The following is a 16,325-nucleotide window of genomic DNA, read 5'->3' on the forward strand; positions in this document are numbered from 1 at the left end:
TCAGTGACAAAAGAATTTGAAAAGGAAATACGAATTCCATTCTTCATAAACTTTAAATCATAATCTTGCTCGAAAAGTTGAGCAACGGATATTAGGTTTTTCCCAAAGGAAGGAACATAATAAACATTATTCAAATTTAAAGTGCGATCTTCAAAAGACAGCGTCACGGATCCCACAGCCTTCGCAGACACCACGCTCTCATCACCCCACTTGAAGCAGAAGTCGCCATCCTCTAAGCTTTTGCTTTTCCTAAAACCAGTTAAGGAGCAGCAAATATGGTTGATAGCAGCGGAGTCAATAATCCACGATGATACATTATCAGCTACTAAACAAGCTTCGGTTATAAGTACAATACCTTTTTCCTTAGTCTTGAGGTAGGCAGGTCATAGATGCCAAAATATAGCACCTCGCAATCTCATCGGATCGAAGCCAGGCCCATGTCTTTTTCCTCTTGCATCGAATCTTCATTCGTTTGAGGACAGGGGGTGGTGAGAACCCATTTGTGCTTGTCGACAGTAAGGACTATGTCGAGGTTACGTTTCCAGTCGACGTAATTGTCGCCTTCGAGTTTATTCGAGGAAAGAATGGTTGAGAGATGGTTGAGAGACATTTTTCCTATAAAAGTTGAAACAAGTTTATGATTAGTCTTTGGTTTAGGATTTAAGTTTTTAAACATTTGATAAAATCCAAAGGTGTTATAAACCAAACGATAATTTACTCACTCAAGAGAAGGCCGCAAAAAATCTCCATTTATAAGTAAATGACACATCATTAATGCTTAGCCAAGATGTCAATACACCAATTTTGACTAGCCACCTTTTAAATTGGTTTGATCACTCACATCCTTTCGCAGAGCCTCAAGGGAGGATTACTAGGGATTGAGCCTAAGTGTGCAACCAACCACTTAGTCCAAAAGATTAACTTTGAAAAAACAATCCCCCAAGAGGAGGCCTTGTCTTCATCGTCTCACTCTCGGACGCAGCTCATTAAGCAATGATCGAAGTAAAAACGCCATAGGGTACTCTCATTTAAGAGAGGGTCACAAGAGTGACTCTTAGTCTCACGTTAATTACTTCTTTCATTAGTGTTGGGGATCGTGGGTTACAAACAATGAGTATAACCCTCCCACTTAGTTTTCGGAGTTGGTACATCGACTCTTATAATATCGGAAACAGATTTTTTAGTTACAGAGTGACAGAGCGGACAACTAGAAAAGAATCCTAGATCTTCATGTTCAGAGCAGTGTTAGTGCATAAAGGCATAAGGTACATATTCGGATCTTTTCCTATTTTCTATTCGGGGAAAGTGCATGAGGGAAGTGTGAAATTCAACTCACTCGAACACTTGAAAGTTTGAGATTACACATCTTTTTATTTTTCGGCTTGTCTAAGAAGAGACCTCCCACTCAAATTTTCAAGAGCATATAGATTTTGAACATATGTGATATAGATATAGTTTTGAAAACATTTTGAAAACTTATTTTATTTGGATGACAAAATATTTTCAATTTTGAAAATGAAAACAGTTTTTCAAAATTCAAACTAGTTTTGTAAAAATTCAATTTCAATTAAACTTTCAAAAATAAAAACATTTTAATCTTTCACATTATGTTTATAATCTTATAAAAAAAAATTTCCTCAAGAAAATTTTCTCATTAGAGTTCTATAACTCATGGTAGTGGGGCTGAAAAATCCGGATTTCTAAAAAAGTGGACTTTCGGAACAACCGCGCACCTCGGAGTAATATCGCCATAACTGGCGGCTCCAACGTCCTTTTGACCTAAAACTGGTGGCATTGGAAAGAGGACATACAGACCTTATTAAATTTCGAATTCTGAGCAGAGAGTTATGCCACTTTTACTGCGGGTTTTACTCCAGCTCGAAGAAAACAGAAATAATTAAAGTTCGGTCTTTGAGTGCGTAAAAAGAATCGAGTGTAACAGAACGTTTTAGGAAGTTGTTAAGGCTTTTATTTGTGTTTTATTAACATGGTAATAACATGGTATAAAAGAAATAACAACAAGCATAAAACGATTCAAGCAAATAAAAGAAACTAGTAAGACAAGAAAACTAGTCACAAAATTTACTCGAAATTTTCTCAAACTTAAAAACACGTTTTTCAATATAAAAAATTAAAAACTTTTAGAACTGATTTTAATGTGTTTTAATAACATCCCAAACTCATAGAAAATCAATATGATTTTTAATTTAAAGGCAAGAGCAATAAATTAAAAAAATCTAAGAAAACAATTCTAACTTGTCACAAAATTAGTAAACTTTCGAAAAGGTTTTTCAAGCTCATAATTTTAATTACATGTACATGTATATCTTTGACCATAGCTCTGATACCATTTGTTGGAATTGATATAGGGTTTAAGAAAAAGTTTAACGCTTCGGGTAAGCGGCAGAATTTTAAAAGTTTTCTTTTGACAAGTAAAATAATTTTATTAACCTAGACAAAGAGCAAGTACACGTAAATAAAAACTATTATGAGCATTATAAATTTACTAACCTTTTTAGAAGCTTGAACGTTGAGAAGCTTTTAGATAGTTGCAACGTTCGTCTCCCCTTACAGCACGTCTCTCTTTTCCTTCCTCGGCCATACGAGCAACCACGACAGTTTCTATCACAAGAATCACTCGAGAGAAAAGGAATTAGTGAGTGGGCACTTTTAAACACGACGACACGAGAACAAGTCTAAAAGTCGAAGAGCAAAAACACTAGGTCAAATGTGAACCTAGGTGCCAAAACAAAAATTAAAAGAACTTAGAGAGAGAGAGAGAGAGAGAGAGAGAGAGAGAGAGAGAGAGAGAGAGAGAGAGGAAGAGGCGGCCACAATGTCTAAAGAGAGAAGCTCTCAATCTCTAACTTATGTGGAATGAGAAACAATGAGAATGAGGTGGGGTATTTATAGGAGGATGATTACCTTCAAAAGGTAGTTTCCTCTTTTCTATAGAATATCACATATTCATGAGAAAGTGTTATTTCCTCTTTTCCCATCATGTTGCACGTCCAAGATGTTCACATGACACCTTGGATTTGTTTCCTCATTTACTTGTTCCTTAGTTGGCCGAAATACTACTTGCTTCTAGAAGCAAATTTGTTTCCTCTTTTTCTTTTTGCAAGTATCTTCATACCTTAATGCACAAAATAAACTCTCTTTCACACTAGGGCTGCATGAAACTTTATCTCCCATTCCATTGGGATGGACGGCCAAAAGGCTTCTAGAAAGCCTTTCTAGATTTTTCTTTACTTGTTCATGACAACATAAGAAAAGCCCATTAAGAATTTTCAAGTAAAATTCTATGAAATGAAATTAATTCACAAGGCCCAATGAACACATCATGGCCGAGTGATTTAAGTAATCATATGACCATGTCAAAAAATTTATTGACATTCATTTCATGCCATGTCCAAAAAGACAAAATTACCCTTTCGACAATTTTCGTAAAACTTCTCTCGTTCTTGTTTTGACTTAGCTTCTAGTTTAACTATTCCTACTCAATGTGATTTGTGATAGTGACCTCATGGATCCAAATGAACAAAGCTTGAGCTAAATACTTGGACTCAAAAGTTCACAAACCTTTTCCAAGTTTAGCCTAATGTCAACTGACTCCACTAAAGAGTTGACACTGAAAATCTCTCGGTTCAAATGAATTTATTTTCTACTCAAAAATTCAACCTAATTGTAATGAGTGGATCAATTGAATATTATCTATGTTTACCCTTCATGAATATCATCATCTAGTCGGGATTTACAAAATTACCATTTTACCCTTCTAGCTGTTATTTCCTCAACTCCTTTGTCGCTTGTGAATAAGTTAGAAACAATATATTGACGAGGAGCTAACAAGTCACATTGTTTCATCCAAAAGAGTCAAGACTCAATTTGGACACTGGCCAGTTCATTTATTCACATTCCAAGGAACAAAACATGAGGTGATACATTGCATTTCAGCAATCTTGTACATGAATTCCATATCTATGAGAACTTCACAAAGTTACTCATGACATCTTCACAACTTAGTACTTCACCAATAGGTCCTGTTCAGAATCATATAGTGAGTCCGAACTCTGACTTTCTCAAATGAGAATACGTAAGCTGTGAAATTGCATGTCTCATTTCAGGATTAAGGTAAGCACGATGCAATTCATACGTAGTGACTTCGAGACATAAGAGGTTAAATGGTTTGTTCTTATCTTTTCTCTATAAGTGCACTGGTCAATTCAGTACCTTCGGAAGATACCTAGAAGAACTATAGAGTCTCCAATTCTCAATGTCCCATAACCAGACATCATAGATTCTCCTAACAATCGTACTGAGGTCAATAGTCCTTTGACCCTTAGATTGCGAATATATCGTTTTAAGCAAACTACGAAGAGTTTGTTCATGCAAATCTACATTTGTCTCTTCGTAAGTTGTTAAGTTTGTTTATGGACTAAAGATTAATGTTTTATCATAAAGCTTCAAACAGACAAGGAAGAATATATGAACGTTTCAACTTTTTATTAATGAATAAGCAATTATAAGCAAGAGTCTTTGTGAGACTTTATTACATCAAATGTACAAAATAAAGACTACAACTCTTCTTGTGGGCACCATTGACATTCACCACCCTGGCTCCAATGAAGAAAGATCCCGCAACTCGCGACCGATCTAGATATTGCGAGTTCCATCAGAAATACGGTCACCTGACTTGCGAATGTTACAATATCAAAAGACAAATCGAGGCTATGATCCAATGGGGTGAGCTGAAAGAGTTCGTATTGCGCATGATCAGCACTGCGGGCCCCACCTCAAGCAGACCACAATCTAGAAAATGAGGAGGAACATCCGCTTCTGCCGACCGAGCCACAGCTACTGCTGCCGCCAATCCGCAGCTCCACGTTGTAATTACCATACTGGGAGGTCCACAAGGTGGAGATTTAGCCCGACAACGGAAGAAATTCCTAAGGGCCGTATCCCAAGAGGACGCCGCTATGCACGTCAATCTTACCTACAAGGAACCTCCGTCCGTGTCTCACGAGATGATGTACTTCATCAACGAAGAGGCGAAGCGAGTTGTGCATCCGCACGAGGCCATCTCACACGATGCACCCAATGGGACAAATTTGTCCCAATCCAAAGAAGCAACACATTCGCTCGGGAACATGGACGCAAATCATATAGCGGTTCGCGTGTCTGAGGCCAGATCTTGCTAAGGCAGAAGACTTGCCAAAACTATTGGCAAGAGATGCGTATCTACTGAAACATGTCGTAGCTAATTGAAGTAAGAACACTTGATCAAAATGAGCAGACATGTTCATAGTAGGAAAAAAAACCACGATCCACAAAAAGAGGGCCACCTCCCCAAAATATCCTAGAAAACAAGCGCTGGGACCAGTTCGCTGAAAGGAAACTCCTAAAGAAAGCAGTGCACTAAACACTTGTGCGGAAAGAAAAATTATTATTACTCGAACACAACGTGTTCATCACCAAGAGGCTGCACCCCGTCGAGCGGTGGGAACAGAGAGTCAAAGAAGTGGAAGGTGATCCCTCGAGAGACGTTCTCGGTCGCGGTAGCTTCCCGACACTCCACCGCTGCAGCATGCCTCGCGTCCTCAATCCCGACATCGAAGTCGTCTTGCAAGTCAGACACAAGTTGTTCCGCTGCCGCCTTCTCCGGTAAAGACTCACGCTCGCGCTCCATCCCGACACTCCACTGCCGAGTTACTTCCTCCGCCAAAGAGTCATGCTCGCGCTCCGCCCGGACACGGGTAGCCTCGCTCGACGAAAGCTGACTCTGTAGGATGCTCGCCTCCTCCGTACGTGTATCCAACTAGCGTCGATGATCCCGCACCTCGCTCCGGAAAACTTTCGTCGATCGAGTCGCCACCTCTAGAGCTTGACGCTCCATAGTCACCTCTACAACCACTGCTGACTAGGCGCGATCACATTTACCTTGGGTGACTCCCAATTCCACGCGAGTCTCTTGAAGCTGTTCGTGGAGACTCGTGAACTCCGCCTTTGAGTGAGAACCTCGCTCGGCCCGAGCTAGTTGAGACTTCGCTTGAGAAAGCTCCTCCTAAGCGAGTCCCATACGCCGAATAAGATCGTGTAGAATCTTCTCGCCTCGAGTCGCACTAGCCAGCACCTGAGGTGGTTGGAAGAGCAAGTCAGCAAAAACAAGATTTTCGCGAAACGAAGCGAAAAGATAAGCAAAGGGAAACTTACTTTCTGCGCGTCAGAGACGCCATTACGGAAGAACTCCATATCGCAGCTTGTCACGATGCCCTTCCACATCTTCAACGGGGACTGCGCGAGCCCCTGAGAACACTCACCTCTGACTTCTATAACCTCCGCTTTGATCATCAAATTTGCGCGCTTCGAATCCGAAGACGCATCCGGAGGAGCCAAGGAAGAGGGTCGCTTCAAAGAAGCGCGAGGATCGCCCTCCGCCGAGTAACCGGTGTCAGACTTCTCCTTTCCATTCCGTGCTGCGATCCGAGACCGAATGGCCGCCAATGACTTCGATTCTTGTGAAGATCTAGCCAAGCGCGCGAGCCCTCGCCCTAGCCGAGGATGATGCAAAAGCAACAAAGATCAGAACTCTGACTATAAGAGACTGAAGCTAAAAAGACCAACGCCAAAGTACCTGGAAAGCTGGTGCTCGAGGGAGACGACACGGTGCTAGGGACTCATTTCGCTTGCTGAACGTCTTCCCAACTAGGAGGGAAAGGCATAAACCACCCAGTGGACGCCATCAGCTCGGTGGAGCGAAACCGCTCCCCAGCTTTTTGAGCCTCCGACATGCCTCGAATCTCCTTCACAAACTCGAGGTCGTCGGCCCCCGCATCGGCAGAGAAGTCGGCCAAGGGACCGAACCAGAGCGGTGCATTTCCAAAGGCCTCGGCCGAGACCCACACCCACGCCCTCCTGTTTTGCATCTCGGAGTTCATGATCAGCTTGGTGTTCGGACGATCGCGGGCCATGTTGAAGCTGGGTTGTCCGGGAGCTGGAAAGACCGCAACAAGATTGCGACAGTCGCCCACGACCATCGCCCACCCAGTTTGGCAGTGTCAATCCATATGTCACATTGCCACCATGCGATAAAACGCCGAGCTCATCTGACACGTATGCACCCCTAATCATGTGAGGAGCTGCTGGACAATGGGCTGGAACGAGAGTCGCAACCCGCAGTGAAGACTTGCTACCGATACTGCGGCAAACCCACGACATGGGTAAAAGGGGCGATCATCCACCAAAGAACGGATTAGCGCCACGGACTTTGGAGTGACGTATGCCTCCCTGAGACCGACAAATGTTCAGTAGATGAGCAAGCTCGAAGCATCGATCCCCGAACAGTCGAAGCCCTTGGGAGCAGCAAAGCCTTCCACGGGATACCACTATGTCCTCGTCAGAGACTTCGCCGATACGACCGATTCCGCATCCGAGACCTCAAACATGGAGCCTCTTGGCCCCGGGGGAGAGCCTCAATCCTTCAAAACGGCAATGGAAGTCGCCGTTGCCCCCCGGGACGCTCCGCCAAAGAGCCCTCGCCTCCCGGACAAGTTTCTGAGTCACCTCCGGGATCATCTGCTCCGTCCCGAAGTCATCCACGCAGTCGATCTCGTCGAGAACCGACTCTAGCAAGGTCAACACAACCACACTAACACCTTCTCCCGACGCGCCTTGAACGTCCAAGTCGGACTTTGGCGCACCAGGCTGGGGCACATCGTGCGTCTCTTCGCCAACTAAGTTGATCACGATGCGAGGCGCAGCGCCTCCAGATGCATGCCGACCAGCATCCTCATCCTCGCCACGCCCAGTTAGTGTGCGCTCCTCCTCCCACTCCCGAGGCTGAGATATGGGCGCAGTCGTACCCACCTCGCCCTTTTCGAACCAGTGCTCCACTCCACTTGGATCCTCCTCCACGTGCAAGGGAACCTCCCCTAATCCCAAGAAGAGATCATTCTCCGCGTGCTCAGAGTCCTGAAGCAAGAGAGAGAAATCTATCTCGGGATCCTCAGTTGAGAAGGGGAAGGGAATATCCATCTTACAAAAGTGTAGAGAGAGAGAGAAAAAGTGGAGAGACTCTTCGAGTAGAATATCGTCCGCAGTCGATTTTTTGATCCTCGTGTCGACCTTGATTCATCGAGTAGAGACTCTTATGTTTCACGTGACATGCATGGAATATCGAGTCCCGAAGGCCCAACGGACCGGGTCGTCGAAAGTCTCTAAGGCCCACAAACGGCCGACGAGATGTGTTGCACGCGCACGCTCATTAAAAATGTCGCATGCGAGCAAACCACGCGCCACAAAGGGAAGGCCTGCACCATGCACCCCTTGGGGTAAGCGCACACGCGTCGTCCGGAAAGAGCGCCCCGCGCGCCGCGTGGCGTAACTCGCGTGGCGCAACCCGCGCTGCCCCTCCTTTCAAGGAGAGCGCGCTCTCCAGTCCCACATGGACAAAATATAAGCCTCTTAAGGCCCTCCAACTGCTATAAATACCCCTCTCATTGAGGGGAAGCCCATTCGATTCAATCCCATTCTCGGGATGCCATCCTTGGCCTGAAGCGGATTCTCCTCGATTTCTCGTTCTCAGAGATTCTGGAGCGCTCCCGGGAACTCCCGAGCGTCGCCTCTCTCGATCGAACGACTAATCCCGAGCCCACGAGTGCTCCAGCAGTTTTCGACTGAAAATCCCCTACGCGTCCTGCACGCCCACTACGACAAGGAACTTTCGACCGAGAGTCTCCCACACCTCAAAAGGAGAGAAAACACACATTCTCTCTCGGGGCCTCCTATGTCGAGCATACCTCCAGGCTCTGCGCCTCATACTGCGTTACATACGCCCTGAACTACGTTCTGACCTGATCCCTATACACAAGTGTACGTAGGCAGCCTACATAAAAAGGCATGGTCACTCTCCCTATTCACCCTTTCTCGCCTCTGAGAAACCCTCTGACTGGAGGAAACCCAACTCGAGGCTTTCGAGTTCACACCTTTGGCTCAGGTGCGGCCACTTGGTCCGACCTGCGCGCTCCTCTTCAAGGAGAGCGCGCTCTCCAGTCCCACATGGACAAAATATAAGCCTCTTAAGGCCCTTCAACTACTATAAATACCCCCTCTCATTGAGGGGAAACCAATTCGATTCAATCTCATTCATTCTCTTGAATACTCACTCTTCTTTCTGCTTCTCGGGATGCCATCCTTGGCCTGAAGCGGATTCGCCTCGATTTCTTGTTCTCATAGATTCAGGAGCGCTCCTGGGAACTCCCGAGCGTCACCTCTCTCGATCGAACGACTACTCCCGAGCCCACGAGTGCTCCAACGGTTTTCGGCTGAAAATCGTCTACGCGTCCTGCACACCCACAACGACATGGAAATTTCAACCGAGAGTCTCCCACACCTCAAAATGAGAGAAAGCACACATTCTCTCTCGGGTCACTCGATCCCAGAGTTCAGAGACGTCGCCGAGGACTCCTCCGCGCTCCGCGTCCTCTATCCAGCACAACCTCCAGGCTCTACGCCTCACACTGCATTACATACGCCCTGAACTACGTTCTGACCTAATCCCTATACACAAGGGTACGTAGGCAGCCTACACAAAAAGGCAGTCACTCCCCTTATTCACCCTTTCTCTCCTCTGACAAATCCTCCGACTGGAGGAAACGCAACTCGAGGCTTTCGAGTTCACACCTTTGGCTCGGGTGCGACCACTTGGTCCGACCTTGGATCGAACCGCCTGAAACTTTTAATAGTTGTTCATTTTCGTGCGACAACACTATTAATATCCATTTTGTACAACTACATTGTTAACCTTATTATTGTTCAGTTTTTTTATAACTTGCATCGAATCAAGTGAAACCGTGTTTAATTAAAAAAAAAACCAAACAAACCCTCTCTCTCTTTCTCTTCTAGGATTTTTCTTCTACATACCTCCACATCAACTCATCTACGTCTCAGAAAATTGCTTAGCGTCAGAGCGTTGGCTCACTTTTTTATCTCTTAGAAAAATCTCTTGAGATCGGTGACTCGCTGGAGTTCGGAAGAGGGCCTTTGCAAAGAGTTCGGCGACCGGTGATTCGCTGGAGTTCGTGAGATCTTCATAGTAAACTGCCGCATGATGAATGAGTGCCTCGCGAGGAAGATCCTCGGTCTTCCGTCGTGGCTCAAACGTTTCAATAAATTTTAGAGGTTGGTTTGGGGTTTCAGTCCGGGAAGAAGAGAAAGCGCCGTGCTCCGCTGGATCTCCCAGCCACCACCACCACGAACCCTATCTCTTTCTCTATTTCAGCTTTCATTGTGTTTCGCTCGTAGACAAGTGCTTTAAATTTATATTTTAAATATGCATTTATTTGCTTAGAACTGTGATTGATTTAGTTTGAATTTTATTTGTTTTGGTTGTGTTGTTTTTAGACAAATCTTCTGGTCTGAATTAGTGATACATTTTGGAGAATTTTTTTTATGGTTCATGAATCATTTGTGAATATATCTGCTCGTTATAGCTTTAGCATCTCAGCTTGGTGTAACAACAAATTGCGGTCATGTAGATTGGGTTAATTTTGGTAATGTAGCTCATGACATATTCTTTAGTGTCATTCATTTCATCTTTATGAATGTTTGTTTCTTTTTTCTTTTTTTGTTCATCTCATCTTCAGGTTTAGTTCCAGAAGCTTTTGGACTGTTAGCATCTTCACAAATGCCTTGATTATGGGCAATTTTTTTCAGAGTCCTTGATTTTGGATTGTTATGGAATTGTATGTATACACATTTTAATAAAACTATGTGATATATTGGTATGTATTTTGTTATTTGTTGAGTATGACTTGAGAGCTTCATTATTGGGTGCCAATAAATCTAATGATTTATTCATATTGGTCAATAAATCCACTAGTGATTTATTAATATATTTATCAATAAATACTGTGATTTACTGTGATTTATTAATATGTTTGTCAATAAATCAATGATTAAAATTTTGGAAAAAATCGGTCGGTTCCTGTCCGAAAACCGAAAAATGGAAGAGTCTTGGTACGGTTCGTACCAAAATCGGAGTTTTTCTTGAGAACCAGGGTAAATCAGACGGAAAACAATCAGGGAACAACTTAACCGGCGCGATTCAGCGTTATTTTTCCTAAAACTCGTGGTATTTAAATGAATACTAGAGTCATTTTCACGTTCACACCGAAAAAATAGCTTCGCTTCCCATTGCCTAGCTAAAGATTTCTCACGCTTTACCGCCGATTCCCACCGATAACTGTAAGTTCCCGGCGTTCGTGCGTTCTAATCCTCCAAAAAATCGGCGAATCTCGCGTGGTGAGAAATAATAGAGAAGAAATTGTAAAAAAAATTGTTGACTGATTTTGTTTCTTGAACTAGGGTTAGGGAAGAAGAGGAAGCTTATCGGAGGAGAGAGAGATAGAGGGTGTGAGGAAATGAAAAAGCTTACAACTTATGCATGTGTGTAGATATAATATATAATATATCATGATGTAGCTTTTTCAATAAAAGAAATGACAAGGCTTCCAACTTATGCGTGTGTGTGGATATAAATTATAATATATGATGTAGCTTTTTAGAAAAGCAACAGAGTACAAAGTACAGATCAAAACTAATACAATATATAATATCCTTTCACTAGTACAAAATATAGCATCAGGTGCGATTTTTTTCGCACCTGAATTTGCAAAAGTCGCACCTGAAAGTACTTTTAGGTGCGACTTTAAATGCGACAAAGTCGCACTCGAAAGTCCGCACCTGATAATCCTCTTGATTATCAGGTGCGACAATTCGCACCTGAAAATCTTGATTATCAGGTGCGACTAGTCGCACCTGAAAGTCTTGATTATCAGGTGCGAAAAGTCGCATCTGATGCTCTTTATCTTTTTTGAAAAAAATTAATATGCTGATTATATATTAATTTTAACCTAAACTTAATTTTAACCTAAACTAATCACATTATTATAACCTAAACTTAATTTTAACCTAAACTAATTTTAACCTAAACTTAATTTTAACCTAAACTAATAATTATATAAATAATTTAATAGAAACACTAACCTAAACATATTACTAAACATTAACATGTTATCAAATTAATTACAATTACAATTACAATTAACATAAACTAATCAAAATTAAATTAAACAAACTAATCAAAATTAAATTAATAACTATCTAATTAACATTTACAATTATTAACATATATTAACTTACATATTTCACATTAATTAACTAACCTAACATATTAACTAACATATTATATATACACTAACCTAACTAACTAATATATACACTAATATATATTTATACACTAATATATATTTATCAACCTAACTAACCTAGCTAACTAACTAATATATGATTATAAAAAAAAACTAATATATACACTAACCTAGGACGGCCGGTCGAGGACTCAGGGACAGCGGCTCGGAGGCTGGGACTCGGGGACAATGGCTCGGTGGCTGGGACTCGGAGGCAGCGGGGCCGGGGCTGAGCGCACGGCGAGGTCCGGAGGCACGGGACGACGAGGCTGTGAGTTTAAACACTGAGAGAGAGAGAGAGAGAGAGAGAGAGAGAGAGAGAGAGAGAGCGAGGCAGAGAGGCAGAGAGGGAGTGAGAGAAATATCGGTTGAGAGGCGGAGAAGACGGCGGAGCGCGGCGGAGCTACCGCGGCGGAGGCTGCTGGCCGATCCTCTCTGTTTTTTTCCGCTTTTCCTGGTGGCAGAGAGAGAGAGAGAGAGAGAGAGAGAGAGAGAGAGAGAGAGAGAAGCGGCGGAGCACGGACGAGGATGTGGAGTGCGGCGGAGGTGGTGGATAGGCCGAGCGCAGTTGCAGAACTGGAGAAAGGGTTTTTTTTGAAATCGGCGGAGTGAAATGAGAAGATGAAGTGTAGACGATTTTATTTTATAGTAAACCTAAATTTCAGGTGCGACATTGTCGCACCCGAAAGCTCCATTCGATGCGACTAGTCGCACTCAATAACTTATCAGTTGCGACTAGTCGCATCAGATAATATCTAAAAAAAAATTAACCCAGAATGCCACGTCAATGCTGAATGAAAAAATGAGGGGGAGAATTGGCCCGCTTAAAATTTTAAACTATCAGGTTCGACTTTGTCGCACCGGATAGTTTTTTTTACTATCAGATGCGACTAGTCGCACCTGATACTCAAAAGAAAAAACAATTTTTAGCGAAATTTTTTATACTTCGGGTTGACAATCTTGTGCGACTAGTCGCACCTGAAAGTCATTTAGATGCGACTTTTAGTCGCACCTGATAGTCATGCGCATCAGAAAACCAAATTTGTAGTAGTCTTTGTATTATATATCATATCATTAATATACTATATATTATGGCAATCTTTTACTTTTACTTAGGCTCTACAGTCCACATATTAACATATATATATATATATATATATATATATATATTTTGCTTAGTAATATTATATTATCAACATTTAGCACTAACACTATTAATGAATGATAAATTCAATTAGGATAAGTATTATTAATTTTAATTTGTATATATTAACGTGTTCGTATTTATTTTATCTATGGATACTCCTTCGGTAAGTCCGGTATTTACCGGTAAACCACATCGGTAACGGTAAGTTTATTGGTATAGTTTACCGTTATCCGCACTGGATACCCTGGTAAACCAAGGGTATCTCCAGGTAACACAACTAAATCTGAGTTATGATATGACATCCGGAACGGTATTCGAATCCTTGCAATAAATCACAAATTATGTGATTTATTGGCATGATTGTCAATAAATCCTATTATTTATTTATATGTTTGTCTGAAAATTTATTGGTAAAGATCTCAATAAATCTTCAAAAAAACCAAATTTCAAAATCGATGAAGATTTATTGAAATCCAAAAAAATTATTGACAAAGATGTCAATAAATCTTCACACGAATTTCCAACTTTTTTGAAGATTTATTCCCGGATTCGTGAAGATTTATTGACATTTAGAAAATTTATCGACAAAGATATTAATAAATTTTCCACTAGGACAAAAAGCAATTTTGGATGCCACATTTGTCGCATCCAAAATCCATAAAGTCGCATCCAATGGTCAAAATGGATACGACATTGAATGCGACAAAGTCGCATCAAAAGTAAGCCGACGCTAATAATTGAAATGATCCTAGTGTTGAAATGAAAAAAAAATTCTAGTTAAATGTGTTGGTAAAAATATTAAATTTTAACATGAATAAAAATAAAGGACGGAAAAAATAGTTAAATGTGTTGGTAAAAATATTAAATATTTTTTTTATTAAAATATTAATTGAAAATTAAATGAAATTATTAAAATAAATGAAAATAAAATAAAATAATCAATGATGAATGGTATTTTGGTGCGAAAACACGTTTCTTTCGTATGGATGAAATTAGATTTAATAGATTTTGGTCCTAAAGTATTGAGGAAATCATAGTTCAAGAATATCACATTAAAAAAAGTATCCTATCAGGTTCGCAGTAAATTAATTAATTAATGAGTAGATTAAATTTACTTTTTAATTATTTAATTGACTGATTTTCTTAATTAATTTATTATATGTCAGATGGGCTATTTTTTTTTAACTAATATGAAATACTTTTTTAAAATAATTAAAATGAGGGTGAACTATTAGACTAACCACATACTAACCTAATTCCCTATAAATGAAGTACTATGAAATGAAGTTTTTATTTTTATTTTTATTTTTATGAAATGTGGAATAGAAGGTTAAAGATAAAGATAAGGCAAATAGAGAGAAAACAAATGTGATCTGCTTCATCATTGATCACGCTAGGTTTTTGATGTCCAAATATGAATAAATTGTTATCCGTAACTTGACCATCAGAATTTGATTCTGAATGAATAATCGGCCTGCTTTAATACACAACACATTATCAATCCCATTTCTCCAATAAAACAAGAAACAGTTCTCTTCTAACCCTGAAACATTGGGTAAAAATATATAGTTTGTAGTATGCAAAACCCTCACGTTATGTATCAATATGGACCTTTTCAACTATTTGATCAAGACCTTTCTTTTTATTTTATCTTTTATTTTTATCCTTACAAAGATGACCGTCACAAAATCCTATAAATACCTCTCCACAGAGCCATTTCAATAGGAAAACAAACCAAAATAGAAACAGCAAGAAAAACCCTAAACAATCGAAAGCATGATAAAGCTAATCTTCTTACTCCTAACCCTAGCCATCGCCGCCTTGGCTCAGAAGGCGGTGCTGGACACCTCAGGCGAGCCTCTCCGCCGTGGAGTGCAATATTACATAAAGCCGGCCATAACCGACAACGGCGGTCGGTTCACCCTCGTCAACAGAACTGGGCCGTGCCCGCTCTCGGTGGGCCAAGAGCCCACCTCTCTCGGATCGGGCCTTCCCGTGAAGTTCGACCCGTTCTTCGAGGACAGCGACACCGTCATCGAAGACGTTGACTTCAAGGTCTCTTTCGTGGCTGCCAACGCGTGCTTGACCTCAACGACATGGAATCTCGACGGTGACTTCATCTCCGTTGGTTCGGACATAGTAAGTGACTCCAGTTACTTCTACATCACAACCGCCGGCTCAGTCGACAACAACTACGTCATTAATTGGTGTCCGAACGAGGCTTGTCCTGGATGTAATTGGTTCCGATGTGGGTCTGTCGGAGTTGTTGAAGAAGATGGGAAAAGGCTCTTGGCTTGGGACGGTCCTCCTTCTCTCTCCGTTGTCTTTGAGAGAGCTTGAAGTCAAGGATCGAATCTTATTGACTTTTAGCTATGTGATCTCAAAACTTTATATGTGATCTTATATCATAATAAATGGACTAGTACCAACTTGCTATATACCTGTTGTAGCTTATTACACTCTTAGGCTGGATTGTTTTATTACAAACATAAATCATTAATAAGGAGATTATTAATATGATTTGTTCGGGCACTATAGCTATCCTGCCAAACTAAAATATAGGTTGTACATAATAACTATAAATAGCCATAAATTATTATAATTGAGTTTGAGAAACAAAAAGTTGGCCACATAAGCCTTACAAAAGCTTGTAATTGCGTTTTAGCCAACATTTGGTTAATTATTTGTAAATAGCCATGAAGCTTACGTGGCATGACATTAACTGATTTTTTTTTTACTTATTTGCCCTTATTAATTTCGGCCTTCATTATATAAGAGGCAATTTAGTTTTAAATTTTGAAATAAACCGAAATGGAAATTAGTTATAGTATTTTTGTTTTTGAAATATTAGACGTGTGTTTGGCCCTTATTAATTTCGGCCTTTAATGTTAAAATACGCTGTTTTTTTTAATATTTTTAAATAAACTGAT

General features: G+C 41.1%; 1 protein-coding gene across 1 annotated transcript; it reads left to right on the top strand.

Annotated features, from left to right (window-relative positions):
- The first annotated feature begins 15,022 nt into the window (after positions 1 to 15,022).
- Positions 15,023 to 16,011, top strand: LOC149401384 (kunitz type trypsin inhibitor 106-like). Its single transcript, XM_089612984.1, has one exon. The coding sequence runs from the start codon at positions 15,172 to 15,174 to the stop codon at positions 15,733 to 15,735; it is 564 nt and encodes a 187-aa protein (XP_089469110.1). The 5' UTR covers positions 15,023 to 15,171; the 3' UTR covers positions 15,736 to 16,011.
- Positions 16,012 to 16,325: the final 314 nt, after the last annotated feature.

This window comes from Urtica dioica, chromosome 4 (assembly GCF_054948205.1).
Source record: "Urtica dioica subsp. dioica isolate 48M chromosome 4, U.dioica_male_clone48M_v1_H2, whole genome shotgun sequence".
In the NCBI taxonomy this organism is placed as follows: domain Eukaryota; kingdom Viridiplantae; phylum Streptophyta; class Magnoliopsida; order Rosales; family Urticaceae; genus Urtica; species Urtica dioica.

Excerpts from the sequence above, each read along its gene's own strand:
- LOC149401384 (XM_089612984.1), top strand. The coding sequence starts at position 15,172 with ATGATAAAGCTAATCTTCTTACTCCTAACCCTAGCCATCGCCGCCTTG.